The 23,724-nt window shown below is 43.7% G+C and overlaps 1 protein-coding gene across 1 annotated transcript in view; it reads left to right on the forward strand.

Moving 5' to 3' along the window:
* SNED1 (sushi, nidogen and EGF like domains 1) overlaps positions 1-23,724 on the forward strand; it is a 170,408-nt gene that overhangs the window by 96,341 nt on the left and 50,343 nt on the right. The window contains exons 15-20 of the mRNA XM_040427924.1: positions 569-682; positions 1,491-1,604; positions 2,450-2,563; positions 3,425-3,538; positions 11,352-11,477; positions 20,395-20,496. Coding sequence (XP_040283858.1) covers positions 569-682; positions 1,491-1,604; positions 2,450-2,563; positions 3,425-3,538; positions 11,352-11,477; positions 20,395-20,496 — 684 coding nt within the window. The remainder of the gene's footprint in view (positions 1-568; positions 683-1,490; positions 1,605-2,449; positions 2,564-3,424; positions 3,539-11,351; positions 11,478-20,394; positions 20,497-23,724) is intronic.

Raw genomic sequence — 23,724 nt, forward strand, 5'->3', positions numbered from 1 at the left:
AACGCCCGTGTGAAACCAGCCTAAGGGGAACAGGTACACGGCTATTTTTGAGCTCCCAGATGCTATGGTCACATTTTACCACGGCATCTCTGGGGTTAGATTTGTGCGACTGACCTTATCGTCAATCACATACATTAGCCCCGGGTGTCTATTTAAAACAGCAGACACCTGGCAGCTATTGTACCCGCTAGGCTTGTGAGCGGGCACCATCTTTAAATACCCGACTGCCAGGTGTTAGATAGTCGGGAAGGGGTTATGTCTATTTTGAATAAGGGTATGGCCACCCATTTGCTTTTTTGCGGACTCGCTGACTTCAATGAGTCCGTGGTCCGCATTTTGCAGACATATTCTATCTTTTTGTGGAACTGACATACGGATGCAGAAAGCACACAGATGAGCTGTGTGTTTTCCGCATCCTTATATCCATTCCGCAAAAGGGCAGAACATGTCCTATACCTAGCTGCAAAATGCAGACAACGGACCCATTGAAGTCAGTAGGCTCATAAAAAATGTGGACGGCACAATAAAGCATCTTGAGAAATACTGATCTTTCGTTTTTCAACTCTAGAGCTTAGACCCTGCTCATCATTTCCATGTCTTAATGGTGGCATCTGTGAGGATACAGCTGAAGGATACATCTGTGTGTGTAATCAAGGATACACTGGAAATAACTGCCAGACAGGTAAGTCCTTATCATACTTATATTTATCATATTATATTGCGGAACAGAACGTCTGGCCCATAATAGAATTGCCCTATCCTTGTCCGTAATATAGACAATCATAGAACATGTTATTTTTTTGCGGAACGGACATACGGTCTCGGAATGCACACTGAGTAAATTCCGTTTTTTATGCGGATCCATTGAATTGAATGGATCCAATGGGCCGCAAAAAAAATGCCACAGTAACGGGAAAAAAATATGTTTGTGTACATGAACCCTAACTTTATAATAAGCCAGGGCTTTAAGTTTTCACACTTTAATTTATGACTGTCCCAATATTTGCGCGTGTTATTGTTTTGCCCTCCCTTTTTCCAAGATCCACAACTATTTAAATTTTACTTTCACATAGATGTATGAGGACTTGTTTTTTGCGGGACAAGTTTTATTTTGTAATGGCACCATTCAGTTTACTGACTGGCTGCCTTTCAGGCCACGCCTTGGGCGCAGCTTCGCAGGCAGCTTTGCCTTCACAGCCTCCTGGCTGTCATGGCAGCCGATTTGGGCCCTGTGATTTTGCCACGAAGTATGCCCCTCCCTGTGTCTAACCGCTTGACCGTGGCATATTCAATGACCGGGATTGGTGTTAAAGGGCTTATTTATTCCATATGTAGATGCAGTCCAGACCCCCACAGACCTTTCTATTCTCCAGGTGTCATATGACTATGCATAGTAGTTTTTATTGATCAGTGATTGAGCATCATTGATCTGCTGCAGTAAAGGAATATTATTCAAATAATGTTATCATTTTCTTTCTCATTTATCCAAGAAATCAGGCCTTGTTCTTCATCTCCTTGCCTAAATGGGGGTGTGTGCAGAGACGTGGGAAGCACTTATATGTGTGTTTGTGCGCAAGGATTCACTGGGATGCACTGTGAAAATGGTAAACTCCACTTCTAGCTGTTATATTTTTGGTTTCTAGCAACCTTTTAGTTTAAACATAACCATATAAAAAGATAAGACAATTTGCGGTCCCCAATGCACGGGCAACGTCCGTGCGGCTGCCGGGACGGATCGAGACCCATTCAACTTGAATGGGTCAGTGGGGTTCCGATCCGTGCTTCCGTTCTGCATCTCCGTGATTGCGGACCCATTCAAGTGAACACAGGCACACAATGTTCATGTGCAAGAGGCCTAAGGAGGAATGGGAGCTAGAGCAATTGATGAAAATAAACTTTAGAGTGAAGTAGTTCATGGCACAACCCTTTTAAATATCTGGACAGGAAGTACTGTAGAATACATGGAGTGACTTCAAAAAATTATATCCTTACACCCAGTTCACACCTGAGCGTTTTACAGTGCGTTCCTACGCGCTCTAAAACGCACAACAAGGAGAAACCAATGCTCCCCTATGGGAATGGTTCTCACCTGGGCGTTTTACAGCGCGTACGATCGCGCTGTAAAACGCCCGACGCTCAAACAAGTACTTGAGCGTTTTTTTAGGCGTTTGTCGCGCATTCCCGTACATAGACTTTCGGGAACGCGCGACAATGTGTGTTCGCTTGTCTCTGTATGCGCGCTTGTAAACGCCCGTACAATCGCGCATACAGAGCGCTCCTTTCAGAACGCTCAGGTGTGAACCCGGGGTTAAACCATGCACTAGTTTTTGTAAAAAAAATCCCCAACATTTTATAGAATATTCACATACAGACTATTAATATGTGAAAAGAATTACGGTAATGTACCTTTAAATAATGTTTTTTACCCTTTCTCTTTATAATTTTCTAGAAGTCAGACCTTGTTCCTCCTCTCCATGTCTGAATGGTGGAATGTGCAAAGATCAAGTTGATGGCTACAGCTGTGTGTGTACATGGGGATTCACCGGGAAACACTGCGAGACTGGTGAGTGAAAGTTAAAGCAACTATCATTTTTTATTTTATTTTATTTTTACTTTTTTTTTTACTTTGTAGCAAAGTAATGGCAAATCATCACTCTTCAAAACGGATGTCTTGAGTTAGCTTGCCTTACTAATGTTCACACTAAAGGCACCTATAGACCCTAAGAAAAAATGTCGCCCAAACCTCCATTCTAATGTGTATGGGGGCTACACAGATGTCGGTGGATAGAAGGATTGGGCATCGATCTCAATGTGCCCAATACCTCATGGGACAAACAGAAAAAACATGCACGCATGCCGAGCTGAACGTGTATATCGGGGAGTTGGGAGGAATAACCAAATTGGCCGAGAGCTATCTAATGTGTAAATCTGTGACCAACTGATCAACCAACAATTATTTTTATAAATATCATTACATAAGTGTTCCTCTTATCTGTGCAGAAATGAAAAATAAATAATCTGATTATAGGACATCTGTCAGCAGCTGACCTGTTACATATGCACTTGGCAGCTGAAGGCATCTGTGTTGGTCCCATGTTCATATGTGTCCGCATTGCGGAGACCTGAGGATCTAGGTGTAACGGCAACGCCCCCGTTGCTCCTAGAGGCTCATTTGCATATATTAAAACACAATTTTTCTCAGTAATGCGGGCATATATGAACATGGGACCAACACAGATGTCTTCAGCGGCAAGTGCACATGTAACAGGTCAGCCAGTTTCATAGGTACAAATGCCCTTTAAATACATTCATGGCGAAGTCCTCGTACTGTGATTTACTGTGTCTTTTTCCAGTCAGCACCCTTCTGCTTATGTTATTATTACATAAGACTATGAGCTGTTTTGTGTTATTTTCCCATCGCTAGAGTTCAGGCCTTGCTTGTCCTCACCTTGTGTCAATGGTGGTACCTGCGAGGACATGGGCGATGGTTACGTCTGTTTGTGCAACACCGAATTTACTGGAGTACATTGTGAGACAGGTGAGAAGTGCCCTAATAATTCTTCATATTAAGTGTATAATGGAATACAATTCTGCCGTGGATAGCTTGTGCTGGTTGTATTGGTCCACCCATACTGGTAATACTACTCTTATTGGGACTGACCCAATATTAAGAACTGAAGATATCATTTATGTCTAGTCCACATATACAGTACCTGATCCGTCACCTGGTTCTCCCTGATACCACATCTTACGGCCTAGATCCACATAGATATTGCCCCAGGAATTGTTAATGCAAAATATATTTTATATATATTTAAAACTCAGTCTTAAGTGGTAACATAGCAAGCGAGCATTGTTAGTGGCTGTAACTTTTGACATACCCTGTGATCTTTTATCCATGTTATTTTGCCAGTAAATACTTTTTGAAATATAGAATCCATATCCACAGAAGAGACTGATTGATAGCATGCTGAAGTATCAGATTATAGCCTTAGCCCATAGAGGTCTGCGTAGGGGAGTGGGGAGGGGTAGGAGCAAAGTGAAAGAGATTCAGAGACACAGAGGCAGTTTCTGATCTCAGTACACATGTGATATGTGTGATATGTCCTCCATGCTGATTCTACAGAGAATTGGTTTCCTTGCTAAACTTAAAGTGTTATCCAAGACTATAAAATGCCCCCCCCCCCCCCCCATATGCCGGGCCCCTCAAAATGAATATACATACCTGGCTCCCTGCGCCACTCCTGGTCCCCACACCACCGCTGCTGCTTCTCCCTGTGCGCGGATTAAAACATCTGGTGCCGGGGGAAGAAGCAGCCAATGGCAGATGGGGACGAGCCTCCCTGCTTCCGCCTGCCATTGGCTGCCCCCCCCCCCCCCCCGACACCGGATGTTTTCATCTGCGCACAGGGAGAAGCAGCAGCGGTGGTGCGGGGACCAGGAGCGGCACAGGAAGCGGGGAGCAGGGTAAGTAGATTCATTGTGATGGCCCCAGGCATATGAGGGGCATTTTATAGTCTTGGACAACCCCTTTAATGGAGACTTCAGCAGGTTTCCATGTGTCCGTGCTTTCCTCTCACTCTGTACCCTTCCCTCCTCCCCCTACACAAACCTCTATGGGCTGCAGATGTAACACAAGCTTTTAGTAAACTTGATAGTCTATCTTCTCTCTGTATATGGATTCTATCAGTGAATTTAGAGAAAGTGAGCAATTAAAAAGGTGGGGGGAGCCTGATAAGTGGAAAAAGAAGCATAAATCAATAGTACAAGCCTCTTATTTTCATTTGTACTGATGATTTATGCAGTTGTTTATAATTGGAGGTACGATTTTAAAGGACTTTTTTATTCATGTTTTGTTGCCGTTTTTGTGACTTTTCCTATTAAAAATATGGAAATATTTCAGTTCTAACAGTGGCACTAGAGCAGACACAATAGGATGTCCGTGGCTCATTTATCAGCTTTGCTGTATAGACTGAGTCAAGATGAGCACAGTTATGTTATTTTCGGTAGATGATTGGCTATTTATTCACATATTTAAACATCTTTTATCACTTTTCCAACAAGTTAACAAAAGACATCAGAGAGGACTCGGGACAAATAAGGCACAGTGAAATAAATGATGCATATTTGTTAAATCTACATAGAAGATCAGTACTGAAATAAGCAAACATTAATAGCACATTGTTTGAAGTGTGACTCTGTAATCAGGTGAAGGAAAATAACGGAGGCACAACTGGAAAAAAGAGGGGGGGCAAAATTTAGTGTCACTTAGACCTCCTGCCGATAAGTAGTGCAAAGCTCAAGACACCAAACTGCATTGCGTTAAGCAAGCCAACAATTACAGTAATAAACCAGAATTACGGTAACGCATTGCTCCAGATACCAAGTTGTATATTGGAAACAATCCCGTAGTTTCTGTTTGATTCTCGACAGTAAGATCTTTATAAATGATTCATATAAGTAAAATGTTTTTAACCTTAACCTTATTTTGAAGTGTTGCATTTACCCAATCCATTCGAAATATAAAGGTTAATTTTTGAAGGAATAGACTAAGAGTGGGGAATGCGTCTCCTACAGAATGGATTTGGGGGTCGAAATTATACATTATATTTTGGCTGCTCTCGAACTGGGATATGTATCATGGTCAATGTGTCCAAATATTGCCAATTCTGGAGTTAAAGAGGACCTTTCACCACTCCTGACATGCTGTTTTAATAGCTTTATGCATTCAGCGTGTAATAACAATCCCGGGACATTTATTCTTATGGCTCTATGTTGCGCCATTCCTTTATTATTTCAACTAGAAGTTATGAATGAATTGCTAGCAGTCTGCAGTAAGGGTACAGAGGGGAGGTAACCAGTTGGGGGTGGGTACCTACACAATGTTACTCTATCCAATCAGTGCTGCTATTGTCAGACTGTACAGGTACACCCGCAACTTGTTTCCTCCCCTCTGTACCCTTACTGCAGACTGCTAGCAATTCATTCATAACTTCTAGTAGAAATAATAAAGGAATGGCACAACATAGAGCCATAGGAATAGAGGCTCCAGAATTTTTATTACATGGGGAATGCATGACGCTATTAAAACAAGAATGTCAAAAGAGGGGACAGGAACTCTTTAACCACCTCCCGACCGCCTAACGCAGGGATGCGTCCTACGGGCGGTCGGGTTATTCCTCTTGGACCCATCGGCGCGTCATCTCGCGAGACGCGAGATTTCCTGTGAACGCGCGCACACAGGAGCGCGCGTTCACAGGATCGGAAGGTAAACAAGCTGATCTACAGCCTGCCAGCGGCGATCATTCGCTGGCAGGCTGTAGATGCGATTTTTTTTAACCCCTGAAAGGTATATCAGATGCTGTTTTGTTAACAGCGTCTGATATACCTGCTACCTGGTCCTCTGGTGGTCCCTTTTGCTTGGACCGATCACTAGAGGACACAGGCAGCTCTGTAAAGTAGCACCAATCACTACACTACACTACACCCCCCCCCTGTCACTTATTAACCCCTGATCACCCCATATAGACTCCCTGATCACCCCCCTGTCATTGATCACCCCCCTGTAAGGCTCCATTCAGACATCCGTATGTGTTTTGCGGATCCGCCAAAACACGGACACCGGCAATGTGCTTTCCGCATTTTGCGGATCTGCACATTGCCAGAACTATATAGAAAATGCCTTTCTTGTCCGCAATTGCGGACAAGAATAGGACATGTTCTATAGGCTCTACAAAAAACGCAGTGTTCGCCCGATCAGGCCTGATCTTGTGCGCACACTTGCATTCAGTCCGCCCCGTGACAGAATTTTTTTTTCTGATCACTGCAAAAACACCGTAAAATCGCTGCGGCGCTATAAAGATCACTTTTGAGGGGCATGGCGAGTTCATAGAAGATTTTTTTTTTTTTGGCACAAGTTAGCGGAAATTGTTTTTTTTATTTTTTTTTCTTACAAAGTCTCTTATTCCACTAACTTGTGACAAAAAATAAAATCTCACATGAGCTCACCATACCCCTCACGGAATCCAAATGCGTAAAATTTTCTAGACATTTATATTCCAGACTTCTTCTCACGCTTTAGGTCCCCTAAAATGCCAGGGCAGTATAAATACCCCACATGTGACCCCATTTTGGAAAGAAGACACCCCAAGGTATTTCGTGAGGGGCATGGCGAGTTCATGTAAAATTGTATTTTTTGTCACAAGTTAGTGGAATATGAGACTTTGTAAGAGAAAAAAAAAATAAAAAAATCATTTTCGCTAACTTGTGCCAAAAAAATATTCTAGGAACTCGCCATGCCCCTCACGGAATACCTTGGAGTGTCTTCTTTCCAAAATGGGGTCACTTGTGGGGTATTTATACTGCCCTGGCATTTTAGGGGACCTAAAGCGTGAGAAGTAGTTTGGAATCCAAATGCGTAAAAAATGCCCTGTGAAATCATAAAGATTCTCATTGGAATTTGGGCCCCTTTTGGCACCTAGGCTGCAAAAAAGTGTCACACATGTGGTATCGCCGTACTCAGGAGAAGTAGGGCAATGTGTTTTGGGGTGTATTTTTACATATACCAATGCTGGGTGAGAGAAATATCTCTGTAAAAGACAACTTTTCCCATTTTTTTATACAAAGTTGTCATTGTCCTACTTCTCCTGAGTACGGCGATACCACATGTGTGACACTTTTTTGCAGCCTAGGTGCGCAAATGGGCCCAAATTTCAATGAGAATCTTTACGATTTCACAGGGCATTTTTTACGCATTTGGATTCCAAACTACTTCTCACGCTTTAGGGCCCCTAAAATGCAAGGGCAGTATAAATACCCCACAAGTGACCCCATTTTAGAAAGAAGACACCCCAAGGTATTCCGTGAGGGGTATGGTGAGTTCATGTAAAATTTTATTTTTTGTCACAAGTTATGAGACTATGTAAGAAAAAAATAAAATAAATAAATAAAATCATTTTCCGCTAACTTGTGACAAAAAATAAAAACTTCCATGAACTCACTATGCCCATCAGCGAATACCTTAGGGCAGTGATGTCGAACCTTTTAGAGGCTGAGTGCCCAAACTGCAACCCAAAACCCACTTATTTATCGTAAAGTGCCAAAACGACAATTTAATCTGAATACTATAGTTTAATATAGTAGAACTTCCATGTACTTTATCATGTAGCTGTAATAGCCTGCCTACATTCAGTGTGCTGCCTGTGCTGTTCATAGTGCGCCTGCGCTGATGAATGGCAGGAAAAGTCTAAGGCATATTGGTACACCATAGACTTTTTTCACAGTGCGGGTGCCCACAGAGAGGGCTCTGAGTGCCGCCTCTGGCACCCGTGCCATAGGTTCGCCATCACTGCCTTAGGGTGTCTACTTTCCGAAATGGGGTCATTTGTGGGGTGTTTCTACTGTCTGGGCATTGTAGAACCTCAGGAAACATGACAGGTGCTCAGAAAGTCAAAGTGCGTAAATTCACATTTTTGCCCCATAGTTTGTAAACGCTATAACTTTTACCCAAACCAATAAATATACACTTATTGCATTTTTTTTTATAAAAGACATGTAGAACAATAAATTTAGAGAAAAATTTATATAGAAATGTAGTTATATTTGAAAAATTTTACAACAGAAAGTGAAAAATGTCATTTTTTTGCTAAAATTTCGGTCAATTTCGATTAATATAAAAAAATTAAAAAATGTCAGCAGCAATGAAATACCACCAAATGAAAGCTCTATTAGTGAGAAGAAAAGGAGGTAAAATTAATTTGGGTGGTAAGTTGTATGACCGAGCAATAAACCGTGAAAGTAGTGTAGTGCAGAGCTGAGGTGGTTAAAGGGACATTTAGTAAATAAGTCCTAGCAAATGTTTCCACCTATTTCTTTTGAATAGGTAGGCAGCCCCAGAAACAATGGTTTGGATCAGCATCCATAGTAGTAGTTCAGTACATTTCGGACACAAAGACGTGGTTGTCCATCCCATAAGGTAATTACGGAACGGTGAAGCATAGGCTTTATGTTGTATTTTAACAGCCAAATCCCAGTAGAAGGCCGCAGGAATGTCACAATTTGCTTTATATAAAGAGTCAACCACTATTTAATCAATTACATAGCTATTATACTGTTGGAGGTCTAGATAAGATAGCAACACTATTCACACAGATAAGGCCTGGTATCTTCACTGTCACATCCTGATTTCTGGGGGGCTGTGTTCACTCGTTTCCGGGAAATTGTAATGGTCTATGACAGGGATGGCGAACCTTTTAGAGACCGCGCACCCAAACTGCAACCCAAAACCCACTTATTTATCACCAAGTGCCAACACAGCAATTTACCTTAATATTACTGTCCAATAGTATATCCTCCATGTACTTTATCATTTAGCTATAATAGCCTGCCTACATTCAGTGCACTGCCTGCGCTGTTCATAGCGCGCCCTGTGCTGATGAATAGCAGGAAAAGTCAAAGGCATATTGGTACACCATAGACTTTTACCAGGGTGCGGGTGCCCACAGAGAGGGCTCTGAGTGCTGCCTCTGGCACCCGTGTCATAGGTTCACCACCACTGGTCTATGACATATGCTGTACTGGATATGCAGACAGGAGTGTGTTTCCAAGTGTGTAAATTGTTAAAAATTAAAAGTAAATGGCTGCAGCACAAGATCCTTGGTTATCACTTATGAATTAGCACAGCCTGCCTCATTTTTATTAATAAAGCATTCATAGAAACATGGCAGTAGGTAAAAAATACCAAACTTTTGACTATTACCGTAACTTCTGATTTATAAAATATAATCATTTTATGTTTTGGTGGAAATCCTCTAAAATTTCTGTATAGTCCAGTAACTAGTGGTTCATTACAAGCATGAATTGTGTTAAATAGCTGCACTATTTTTACACTGGGGCTGCAGAGCTGCGTGCAGAGATCTTCCAGCACAGGACTTGAGAGCAGAGCTGACAATCACACTGCAGTCCCACCTACATATAGCTCCTCGCGTTCTATTATTATGGTGCACCATAAAACAACATTTTCCATCCCAAAACATTTCTGCAAACAAGAATCCGAAGCCATCAAATAACCTTTAATCGAAGTGTTATGGTTCTGTGTGAAAGGACTTCGTGAAGCGTTGTTTCAGCAAACTTTCAAAGTATGGATTTAGATAATTGCTGAATCTGTCTGCAAAAAACAATTTTTGTATGTTTATTAACTGCCTGGAACTGAGGAACATGAATTGTGACTGACCTTTTCAGTTTTGGTTGTTCTATGACTCACCAGATCAAGAAGTATTTACTCATCTAGAACTTCCAGTAAATACTTAGAGTTAGCATTTTATTCCAATATATTTAGCTGGTGTAATATGAGAGATGTGTTTATTGGATTATAACATTTCTCCTAATTCCTCAATATTATAACATTGTGTTCCTTAAACTGTTAAAATCTTTTTGCTCCATTCTTGTGCTTGTTGGTATCTCTGATTTCTTAAAGGAATCTGTTACATTGAGCACGCAAGTCTGAGCTGCAGATTACAGAGCAGAAGGAGCTGAGCAGATTCATGTGTAGTTTTTCGAGAAAAGATTCAGTACAACCTGTCATTTATTCCTTTAAATCTCTGCTGATTCAGAGCCTAGGAGTCCAGTAGGAGTATTCGTGATAAACCACCTACTGGACTCCTAAGCATAGAATGAGCATGAGATTTAAATGGCTACATTATAACTTATACTACAAAATTATATATCAATCTGCTCAGCATCTCCTGCTCTATAACATGCCTAAAGAGGACCTTTCACCGCTCCTGACATGCCTGTTTTAATAGCTTCATGCATTCCCCATGTAACAACAATTCTGGGGCATCAATTCTTATGGCTCTATGTTGTACTATTCCTCTGTTATTTCTGCTAGAGGTTTATGAATGGATCATCAGCAGCTTGCAGTAAAGGTACAGATGGGTGTCACTGCACAAGTTGACACCAGCAGCACTGATTGGATAGAGTCATACACACTATCTACTGGTAACACCCAGCAGTACCTTTACTGAAGACTGTTGGAAACGTATTTGTAAACTATCAGGAATAGTAAAGGAACGGCACAACATAGAGTAATAAGAATAGATGACCCAGAATTGTTATTATATGGGGAATGCAAGTAGTTACTGAGACATGTCAGGAGAGGGGACAGGTCCTCTTTAAAGGCCATCTCTTTGTGGATGGAAATCGGGCTGTGACTAGTAGCCTGGCTCCTGGCTGGGTCTTAAAGGATACTGGTAAAAGTTTTCATTGAATGTTTGACTTTATATCGTGTTTTGGATCATGATCAAGTGAATCTTGTACTTTCTCTACATTATCATCTCTCCTTTATGTTCTAGAGATCTTGGATCTTCCAGGACCATGCTTCTCCTCTCCATGTCAGAACGATGGCGTATGCAGAGAATCAGAGGATGCGTATTTGTGTGATTGTCCTGCAGCGTATACTGGGATCCACTGTGAGAACCGTGAGTATCCTCTTTATTATTACAGATCCGACAAATAAATGCCCTCAATTAAAAGCTTTTGGGTTTTTCTAAGCCAGCCATTGTAGTTCCCATTACACCTGAATATATCCCAGCTTTGGCTATAGGGGAGCTTTCCCTTTTATGTGCATCGTCATAACTAGAGATGAGCGAATTTCAGGTTCTGAAATTCGTTCACGCTTCGTTTACTGGTAAAAGGTGAATTGCGTTATGGATACCGTTACTACGAACCATAACGCAATTCTATGACGGAATGCCTAACGGAATGCCTTTAGAGGTATTCCGGTATTCATTCTGTCATAATAGAAGTGTATGGGCTGCAAAACGGATCCGTCCCGTTTCCGTTATGCAGGAACGGATCAGTTTTGCAGCCCATAGACTTCTATTATGACGGAATGAATAACAGAATGCTAAAGGCATTCCGTTATGCATTCCGTCATAGAATTGTATTATGGTCCGTGGTAACGGAATCCATAATGCAATTCTGCTATTACCACCAAACGAAGCGTGAACGAATTTCAAAATATGAAATTCGCTCATCTCTAGTCATAACGCTAATCGTGATATCCAGCTGGTAGCAGAAGAGATGCTTTTTCGGCACATACTCCATCCATCCTGTCACATCTATAGTGACAACAAAGGTTGGTGCAGCAGTAAAAAAATAAATTATCCAAGGTCGAAATATTAAATATTAATATGCTAAAACGGGAGCTAATCCTAGTGCTTCAGTGGATCCGTTTTTGTTTGTCGATAATGCACAGGAGAGACATGGAGACATTTTGCATAAAATACCAATGAAGTGTGATCCCAAAGGGCTTTTCTCAAGAAGACAGCCGCTATAGAAGTGAAGGCGGTACAGCAATAAGCCGATCACCATGGGTCCAGCTTCTCTCACCCATTGACAATCAGCTATGATTGCTGGGAGATGCCAAAGGCAACCACACATTTTGGGACATGTAGCAATACCTGTTGTCCATGTAATAATGCATGGGTTACACTAGGTTAAGTGGAAGCTGAGATTTTAAACCAGGGTTTATGTAATGAGGTAGATAGTAAATACACTTAGTGCGGATGTATGCCCTGTACAGAAGTGCTTTACCTATAGGAGAAGTAAAATCAATGTGGTAGGTTATTGGCATGGAGCTCAGTCATACCTAGTAGCACGGGTGGAGTGGGAACTTAAAGTGGCCCAGGAAAAAAGCCTAAAAGGGGCCCCATGCTGTAGGCAGGTCCAAATTCACAGAAAGCAGGGCAACACAAATAGATGGGACCACTAATACTGTAGTGTAGCACAAAGTACTGCCCTAGCAGAACCAAATACCACAGCACACAATACTGCCACTACCATTAATTACTACTGAGAGCATAAGATCATTATGTATCCACCTGGCAGTCATGAGGAGGGCTCAGGTCGCCCCTTGGACACCAGACAACCGGGAAATTTCACTGTAGGGTCTATGGCCAGTCCGCCACTGCTTAGCAGTTCTGCAAGTCACTGGATTCCAAAAATGTCTGGTCCAGGTTTCAGGCTTGAAGCCTACTAGGCCAAGAAAGGCAAGTGTTTGTAGCTCTCATCGACAGTATGTTACTGCTTGTGGGAATAGTTCACGGTGATTCAATAGAGAGAAACTTCAATTAGACCACTTAAGGTTGTTTTTAGCCTGATGGGTCTCAGGTTTAGTCTGGAAACCCCTCAGTGATGGGGGATGGAGCCTTGGCAGACATGGAGTCCTGAGACTGGAGAGGTCCTGCAGATGCAGTCGAACAAATGCTTGTAACACCAGTTGGTTGAAAGCTGGCTTCCCCATTGTCAGGCGGCTTCCTTCTCAAATATACACTGACCTGCAGACTGTAATACTATGGCCATATTATAGCTCTGTTTTTTATAGCCTATAGGTCTTCGATAGTAGTACATACGGCCTCGGCTGTTTCTCTGTATGCCTCCAATTACATACATTGCTTTCTATTTGTGCTGTGCCTGATGGCATCTGTATAGCAGTGTGTGGAGCTGGTATCCCTGTGACCACCATGGACACCTGGACAGACTCAGCCCCTGTTTGTATGAGCCCTAAAGCTGTATAGTTTTATTGGTGGATACAGATTATACTTTAAAGTGGTTGTCCCACGGAAAATATTCTACATTTTTCAAACCAGCATTTATTATGTAGAGGAAGTTATTACAAGCCACTTACTAATGTATTGCTATTATCCATATTGCTTCCTTTACTGGCTGGATTCATTTTTTCCCATCACATTATACACTGCTCGTTCCATGGATACGACCACCCTGCAATCCATCAGTGGTGGTCATGCTTGCACACTATGAGAAAACCACTAGCCTATGTGCGCTCCCATGGTCCCAGTCACCAGAGAGGCTGGCGCTTTTTCTTATAGTGTGCAAGCACGACCACTGCTGATGGATTGTAGCGTGATCATAACCATGGAAACTAGCAGTTTATAATATGATGGAAAAATGAATAATAAAAACTGTAACGGCATACAAGGAAATGCTCCAAACTCTGAACGGAACCTCACGAATAGCTGCTAGCAGACGAATAGGAAACGCACCCAAGCGGCTTACACTCCTAGCAATTAGTCTCTAACAGCATACAGTGAATCCCCCCAAGAACGAGACGAGGCTCCATGTTGAGGGTAAAGCAGTGGACAGCCAGAGCTGTGTGTTTATTGTTTTTATATAACATTAGTACCACCCACATGGTTTTGTAAAAACAACCAATAAACACGTACAATACAGTAAAACACTCCCACACAAAATCCTCCCCTCTGCCTGTGATACAATTACCTTACACAATAGGTTGATGTAATTATCACAGGCAGGAGAATACACAATGTCTTCTGTCCTGGAGACAACCGAGGAGTAAGTCAATTATCCCTCAGGACAAAGGGAAATCGCCAATACACACGTGGAGACAATAGGACAGACATCACTACTCAAATATACAATGTCCAAACCATTACAGTAAACATAGACATTTAACATATCCCCAGATGGCTTGGATCTGAGCGCTCAATATATCCAAACAGCGCTCAGATGCCACAAACACAGTCAAATCGCCATGGGGTTTAAGTTTAGCATGGGCTGATGAGAGGGCCCATAATCCTGGGGCAAGAGGCTGGCAACCAGGCTTCTCCACCACCCAGTGGCGAGGTTGGTTTCGACACATTTCTCCCCTTTTCCAAACAGACTAACAGGGTATCTGACCTTCTGCCGGTCAGTGCCCTTGTTAGTCCAGCAGCCCACCCACAAAATAGAAACAGCAGTACAGCCCACCCACAATAAATGGTTAAATGGTTACTACACCTGAGCAAGGGATAAACTTGTCCATGTCCAGGTGCCTCACTACGGCTGTGTGGGGGACTGGTAGACTGCCTTGGTGGGTTGCTGAGTGGGCAGAGACCAGCGGTACTTTGCCCTGGTGCCAGCGCTACCACAGAAGAAGCCTGGTTGTAGCCTGGTTGTTGGAGGGGGAGACCGACTGTCTCCCCTTTAGATAAACCACCATGCTGCTGTGGGGGGAGACCAACTGTCTCCCCTTTGGCTAAACAGCCCTGTTGCTGGGGGACAGGACCGACTGTCCCTACCCCTGTGCTGTGAGTGCAGAGACCACGGTTCCATCTGCACGGTTGTGGGGCTTACTGTCTCCCCCTGGTACGTTAAGCTGCCGCTGGGGAATGGAGACTGGGCTCGCAATTCCCAACAAATCCTTCTGTTGTTGTGGGATGGAGACTGGGCTCCCAATTCCCAATAGATCACATTGCCGCTGGGGGACAGGACCGACTGTCTCTGCCCCCTGTAACTCAGCCTGCCGCTGGGGAATGGAGACTGGGCTCCCAATTCCCAATAAATCACATTGCCGCTGGTGGACAGGACCGACTGTCTCTGCTTCCTGTAACTCAGCCTGCCGCTGGGGAATGGAGACTGGGCTCCCAATTCCCAATAAATCACATTGCCGCTGGGGAGAGGGGGTAGCAAGCTCCTCTCCCATACATACTTCCAGCCTCTGGGGAGGGAGACCGACTGTCTCCGCTCCCAATACAGTGTCCTGTTGCTGGGGAAAGGAGACTGGGCTCTCTATTCCCTGTAGGACACTCTGCCGCTGGGGAACAGGACCGACTGTCTCTGCCCCCTGTAACTCAGTCTGCCGCTGGGGAATGGAGACTGGGTTCCAATTCCCTGCAGGAACGGTGGAGAGACCTCGGTCCCACCTCCACCGGCCACCTGGGGTTCTTTCCAGTAAATCTCCACAATATCTGCCCAGCTGAATGGGTCTGGATCCGGGTCTGTCATCTTGCTGTCCTGCTGAGCCTTCCCAATGGACTGGAAGAGATCTCGGTAGTCCTGCTCCAGTTCCCACTCCAGGGTTGCTAGGTGAGCCAGGTCTTTTTTCTACCTCATGGGGGTCATCCCACTCCTGCCTAGCCTCCCTCTAATAGAAAATGTCCTGAAGTCTGGACTGTGCAGGGCTCCCGAAGTCAGGCTCTGCAAAGGACTCCCATAACAAGCCAGGACCATCAAACTCCTCTCCCTCTGGCTTGTTATGCTCTGCTGTCCAGGGTATATACTGTGCCATATACCACCAGCGCGCCTGGTAGGCCTCCTCCAGCCATAGCTCCTTCCATACCCGGTGCTCTAGTTCCTTCACCCATTCCTCGAGGGGCTGCTCTCCCAGGAAGGGCATCCGCAGGGCCACTTGCTTCTACAATCGCTGCTTTTCACTGGGGAGACTCTCGCCTCGCTAGTATTGTACATTATCCAGGGCCTGGTACCAGATGCCTTTCCCTAATGCATCCCGGCCATCCAGGTCTTCCTCATCGTACTCCACTGCTGGTTCCATTCTGGTGCTGTCAGGGTCGCTGTACTAGGACATGCGTTGCCCTCAAATTGTAAAATCTATGGAATGGTGTCTCCTGTAGCTGTCCTTCTGGCTGTGGGAATGATCCCACTGCTGCCACCAATTGTTACGGCATACAAGGAAATGCTCCAAACTCTGTCTGAACGGAACCTCACGAATAGCTGCTAGCAGACGAATAGGAAATGCACCTAAGCGGCTTACACTCCTAGCAATCAGTCTCTAACAGCATACAGTGAATCCCCCCAAGAACGAGACGAGGCTCCGTGTTGAGGGTAAAGCAGTGGACAGCCAGAGCTGTGTGTTTATTGTTCGTATATAACATTAGTACCACCCACATGGTTTTGTAAAAACAACCAATAAACACGTACAATACAGTAAAACACTCCCACACAAAATCCTCCCCTCTGCCTGTGATACAATTACCTTAAACAATGGGTTGATGTAATTATCACAGGCAGGAGAATACACAATGTCTTCTGTCCTGGAGACAACCGAGGAGTAAGTCAATTATCTCTCAGGACAAAGGGAAATCGCCAATACACACGTGGAGACAATAGGACAGACATCACTACTCAAATATACAATGTCCCAACCATTACAGTAAACATAGACATTTAACATATCCCCAGATGGCTTGGATCTGAGCGCTCAATATATCCAAACAGCGCTCAGATGCCACAAACACAGTCAAATCGCCATGGGGTTTAAGTTTAGCATGGGCTGATGAGAGGGCCCATAATCCTGGGGCAAGAGGCTGGCAACCAGGCTTCTCCACCACCCAGTGGCGAGGTTGGTTTGGCCACAAAAACAATATGGACAATCACAATACATTAGTACATTCATTGTATTAACTTTTTGTACATAATAAATGCTATTTGCTGATGTGAGACAACCCCTTTAATATACAATTTAACAGGAAATGTCTGTACACTGAGACTATGGGTCCACTGTCGTCTGAGGGCACATAGACTGGCATTTGCTGGCACTAAAAAGCAGAATAGTTTCCTGTCTATAATCCCCTTGAACCCTGTCTTTGATGAGTGACTCAGACTGAAAATGAAATAAAATTTTGAAATGTACAAGTAGTTAATGCCCTGGCATTGAAATAACACAAAAAAAACTTTTTGTGCAAGCTGGTGATGACTGGACAGTGCCCTGGTGCCAAATCATTGTGTCCGAACAGACATTGTGAGGGCTTCAACTCCTGACAATCATCTTTGTCAGTTCCCAGTCTGCAGTGGACACTACCATAACAGTGGCGGATCCCCTGATTGCTTCGGGTTGAGAACTGCCATCCATTTAAATCAGTGTCTGTGGTAATAATAGGTGATCGTTGGGGGGAGTCACACTGGATAATGTTAAAATGGAAAGGTTTACAGTCTTATCTGTTGGTGCATACATACCGCTTACTTCAAAGTGAAGCACATTTTAAGTCTTGTCGTTTTGTAATATATCTTGATACCTTTTTTCTGCACTCATATAAAATAATGAATTATGTGTCTAGGCTTAGTAATGCCTGCTAATAATGGACAGTGGGTCTCGTTGGCAAGCCTGGGACATGTGGTAGGAGGGCTAGGCGGCTGCCTACGGCTAGATTGGGTGGCTTCACTTTATGGACGTGGGGAAAAAACAGCTCTTTGGACGTTGTGCGATGTTGTACCGTACATACTGTGCATGTCAGGCTATGTATTCCGTTCTTTCTGCAGGTATATTAGCACTGCAGGTAGCCATATTTTTGCTGTCAAACTGACATAAACCTCTAGAGAAGGCAACGGGCCACGTTATACAGTGAAGGGTGTATTAAGGTTTAGGCTACTTTCACACTGGCGTTTTGAATTCCGTTTGTGAGATCCGTTCAGGGCTCTCACAAACGGTTCAAAACGGATCAGTTCTGCCCCAATGCATTCTGAATGGATAAGGATCCGTTCAGAATGCATCAGTTTGGCTCCGTTCCGCCTCCATTCCGCTCTAGAGGCGGACACCAAAACGTGTTTTTACAGCATTTTGGTGTCCACCTGGCGATGCGGAGCCAAACGGATCCGTCCTGACTTACAATGTAAGTCAATGGGGACGGATCCGTTTTCACTAACACAATATGGTGCAGTTGAAAACTGATCCGTACCCCATTGACTTTCAATGTAAGTCAGGACGGATCCGTTTTGACTTAGACTTTTTTTTTATAGAATAATGCAAACCGGTCCGTTCTGAACGGATACAAGTGTTTGCATTATAGGTGCGGATCCGTCTGTGCAGATACCAGACAGATCTGCACCTAACGCAGGTGTGAAAGTAGCCTTAGACGCACCAATAATAGTCCAGATCATCTGGTCATGTAAATGTGCCGCTGATCACCTGATGAACAAGCGAAACGCTCATTCATCAGGTGATCTTGTCGTTCATGCAAGCACCACCAATCATGGTTTCTGAGCAGCGGATCGTGCGATCTAAACAGCGATCTGCTGCCCAGAAGCCATGATTCTGTATGAAGACTAGGGAAATCAATAGAGATCCCCCATCCTCATACAGTGAAGGAGATTTCTGCATGTAAGTGCGCGGTCTCCTTTACTGAACGAGCAGCCGACTGTTGGGAAGGAACGCTTCCTTCCCGAGAATCAGCCGCTCAGTCTGCCCTTCTAAATCCATGACTGCCAGATATTCTAGCAGATGATCGCTAACAAGTATTCCTATGAACGCTCATTAGCGATCATTTGGCAGTCTAAGGGCTCATGAACACGGCCGTTCCGTGCATTGGGGACTGCAATTTGCACGGGAGGGTGGCATTCCATCCCGGCAATCGTCAGATAGCTATCGGAGGACACCAATGACATTACACAGCAAGATCTACCACCGGCACCATTGTGATTTGGAGGCAGTAGTAGGGCTCATGCACATGACCATGGCTAGCTGGGCCCCAGCCGCTTTTGCGCCACATCTCGGATGCAGACCCATTCACTTGAACATGTTCTATTTTTTTTTGGTGCGGATGGATCACGGACCCATTCAAGTTGAATGGGTCTGGATCCATCTAGGGAAACCGCATGGATGTTGCCCCTGCATTGGGGACCGCAGATTGCAGTCCCCATTGCACGGAACGGCTGCACATGTTCATGTGCATGAGGCCTAAGGTTCTATTCACACGTCTGAAGAATGGGTCCGAAATTTGGCGGAACAGGTGCGGACCAATTCATTTTCAATTGGGCCGGAATGTGCTGTCCGCATCCGCACTTCCGTTCCGCAAAAAAAATTGAACATGTCCTATTCTTGTGGACAAGAAAAGGCATTTTCTATGAGAGTGCTGGATCCGCAAAACACATACGGACGTTTGAATGGACCCTCACAGTGCAGACCATCTTAAACAGTGCTGTCTCATTAGCTTCATTAGGGCCTGCTGTGACCTGTTCGGCCACGTGGTTCTTTATCGCAGAACAGCACACGATGGAACAAATACGCTCCTATGTTCGCACATCATGGATTTACCATGACGAATCAGACGTGTAATTTACAAGAGGATCCGTGGGTCAGTCCATGGCTTTTCATTGTGGATTCTGTGGAAATAATGAACATGCTTTTTATTTCTGTGAAGGACCTTTCATCCAATTCGTGTTGCCAGTATCAGATTGTGTAGGGTCTCACCCCAACTAAATAGCTAGTAGGAGTAATAGAGGAATGACACAATGCTGAGCTATAAGAAAATATGATCCAGCGTTGTCATTTCATGGAAGTGCAAGCAGTTCCTAAGCAGACATGTCAGGAGAACTGACAGGTCCTCCCCAAGCTATACCATCCATCAACAGCAGCCAACCTACATGTTGATGGTTTTCATGAAGCAAAATATTTTTTTCTTCACTTTACGAAGTAAAAATGAACAGCAAAATGAGTGAGAACAGTAAAAAGGTAATAAAGATATACGTTCAAAGCTATTACATTCTACATGTGCTGTCTGTGTAGCCATTGTTATAAGTGACGCTTCACTTTGTCTATGATGACACTCTAGTGATCTGCCCTCTCTCATGAGTTTGCCCCAGATTTGTCCGATGGCTGTGCCTGTAGGAATGGGGGACGCTGTGCTGATGGAAACAACACCTGTCATTGCCTTCCGGGGTTCTTTGGACTTCATTGTGAATATGGTAAGATTGAAGTGCATGTTGACTCCTTTATATTTCATCAATGCTGTGTGTGAAATCCCCTCTGGGTACGGCCACGGATCTGCCGCAGGTTTCATCCTGTGCATTGTAAAGGGAGAAATCCACGGTTGGTTGTTGATCCTGCGGATTTGAAATCTGCACTGCGGGTCAGTTCACACTACAGATTTGTTGCTGCGTGCGGATGAGATTTCTTAAAATCTCCTCCACGTTGCTGGTGCTGTAAAGTACTGCCGACTTCCACATGTAAATCGGTGGCGGGAAATCCGTAGCATATCTGCCACATTTGGATGTACCCATAAGCAGATTTTATATAGCATTTCTGCGCTTTCGCCTTTATTCACGGTTGGATTCGACAATGTATTCTACTGCCTCTCAAGCCTTTATTACAGGGTTCTCTGTTCCTCTATAGCATTTGATGGTAGTGTTCCTCTTTACAGAGACAGTCATCCAAATAATGGTGCAGGCTTAAATGTCCACCTTAGGGCTCATGCACGCAGTCGTGGTTTTGGTCCGCATCCGATCCGCATTTTTGGTGGCTTGGATGCAGACTCATTCATTTCAATGAGGCCGCAAAAGATGCGGACAGCACAATGCTGTCCACAAATCTGTATGTCCGTTCCACGGCCCCACAAAAACGTAAAAAATAGAATATGTCCTATTCTTGTACCAGTGTGCTGTCCGCATCCACATATACATACGTGGCCCCGCAAAAAAAAAAAAGAGCATGTCCTATTCTTTTAAGATTAGGTAGTTCTTACAGAGGGCAGGACATGCTATTCGGCAAAATGCAGAATGCACAGACCCATTATCTGTGTTTTGTGGATCGGCAATTTGCATGAGCCTTAATGAGGAATAAGAAAACAGGCTACAGTGGTAATTAGTAAAGTCATTTAAAGGGGTTGTCCCATCTCACCGATTCCACGCTCCACTGCTTCGGTAACACCCACTGTAGTGAATTGGAGCTAAGCAAACATCACTGTAGCCTGTTTTCTTATTGTGCCATGTATAGTAAGCTCTGTTCTAGTAACGTTCTCTTACACTTTGGGGGAGATTTAGTTTCGCCCGAGCTCTGATAACCAGACATACGGCAGGCGTATGCCTCATCATAAATTAGGTGCTGCATCCGGCAATTAGTGCGACTCAACTGAAAACTATAACAGCCCCTGGCTGGCGGACATTTCAGTGCTAGAAAACTGGCGTGGAAGATGATAAATGTGGCGAGGCCAGGGGAGAAACACAAGTGGTTTTAAAAAGTCGAAAACATGCAGTTTGCGACTCTTTCTCTCCAAAAATGTGGCCTATGGTAATGAGAAATCTGGCCCTGTGCTTTTATGTAGGAATGTTTTAAAACTTTTTTGGGTCCCTTTGCTTATTTTTTTTAAATCACAGCATGCTCTGGATGTGACTTTTTCAAGCGTTTTCCAATAGACTTTTTTTTAAGTAGTTATTAGATAAAGGTTACATAACACAAAAACAGATAAAGACCCAAACAATGGGGTAGAATACATCTGATCCCCTCAAAAAGAGCAAACAGAAAAACACCTGAGTCTCTATAGCTAAAAAAAATTATAATCTTTATTAAATACATATACATAACATGATAAAAATAGAGATCACACCAATAGAGAACACATCAATATAAAGGTGCGGTTTCACCTGAGGGATAATATGACAATACAATCACCATAGGAGTGGGGAAGGGGGGGGGGGGGTAGCTATATAAAGTCAATGATTAAAGATAAAGTCATCGCTCAAAGATAAACAGCAAATGGGTAAAAATGATCATTTCATACCCATAAACAGTGTTGGACTGGGGTACCTAGGGCCCACCAGTAAAATTTATTTTGGGGCCCACCGTACCGTACAGTCGAATATAATAAATAATTTAACAAGTTTTTTCTATGAACATAGGCTGGTTGAGGTGCTGTACATTGAATATATGTATGTAGTGCAGTAAATCTAATGTGTTATGTGCCACTTGTGCAGAGGGTGGGAGACTAGGGGCCCACCTTGCTCAGGGGCCCACCGGGGGATTCCCCTGTACCCCTGTGGGCCAGTCCGAGCCTGCCCATAAATAAAGTGATCAGGAGAACCGCACACCCCAACACGCGTTTCAGCAACACCTTCATCATTATTATTTTATTTTTTGAAGTAGTAGTGTGGCATCTCCTAAAAGCCTGTACAGGTCGAATGCCTCTCTCAGCTGAGAATTTTGTACAGTTGGCTCCAGTCTAGACAAACAAAGCACAAATATCTCTTGTTTTAGGTTCACACATAGCAGATTTTTGGCTGCAGATTTGATGGCATGCTACATATGAATGCCTATAAAATCACAGGTTTGGTATCGATTTTTTTGGCCCTTGAATGTATGAAATGGGTTACCCAGCTCCACTTTCTGGACCGTACTGTAGCTTTAGGTCTATATAATTTTGCTGGAAGACATTCACAAAATCCACTTGTTTTACCAAGTTTTGTTCCCGTTTCAGGTCCGCTTGTTGCAGCATTGTGACTTGATGTTAAGTTTATTGCTATGGTAATAAACTAAATTACAACAGCTAATGACAGATCTCCATTACATGGGCCCTTAAGGAATGGATTTATGGTTAATTAAATTTAAGAAAAAAATGCAATTTTCCCTTGCTCTATTTGATGCAGTCACGCTGAAAAATATTTGTTCACTGCAAAATAAAACTTCAGAAATGTTGCTGATGCTATTTATCCTGCCAGGGGTAACTATAGGGGATGCGGCAGAGGAAATAATAAAAGGGTCCAGCATCTGTGGGGTTTATGGTCTACCCCAGGGATCAGCAACCTCCCGCACTCCAGCTGTTCTGAAACTACAACTCCCAGTGTCCTCCTTATACTTCTCAGGACAGCTGAGCAAGTGTGCATGTTGGGAGTTGTACAGTAGTTTCCCAGCAGCTGAAATGCTGAAGGTTGCCCTCTGGTCTACCCAGTCACATTGGAAAGCAGGATGATAAAATGTCAGTGCACTGGGGCAATGATTTCTTTATACACACAGTAATGTATAGATGGAGCTAGATCATGTGCAGCATACGGCTTACAATGCTGAGCAAGTGTACATGCTGGGAGTTGTAGTTTCCCATCAGCTACAGTGCCAAAGGTTGCAGACTCCTGTTTTAGCCATTCACATTGGAAAGCAGGATGATAAAATGTCAGTGCACTGGGGCAATGATTTCTTTATACACA

This window comes from Bufo bufo, chromosome 4, assembly GCF_905171765.1.
Source record: "Bufo bufo chromosome 4, aBufBuf1.1, whole genome shotgun sequence".
Lineage (NCBI taxonomy): Eukaryota > Metazoa > Chordata > Amphibia > Anura > Bufonidae > Bufo > Bufo bufo.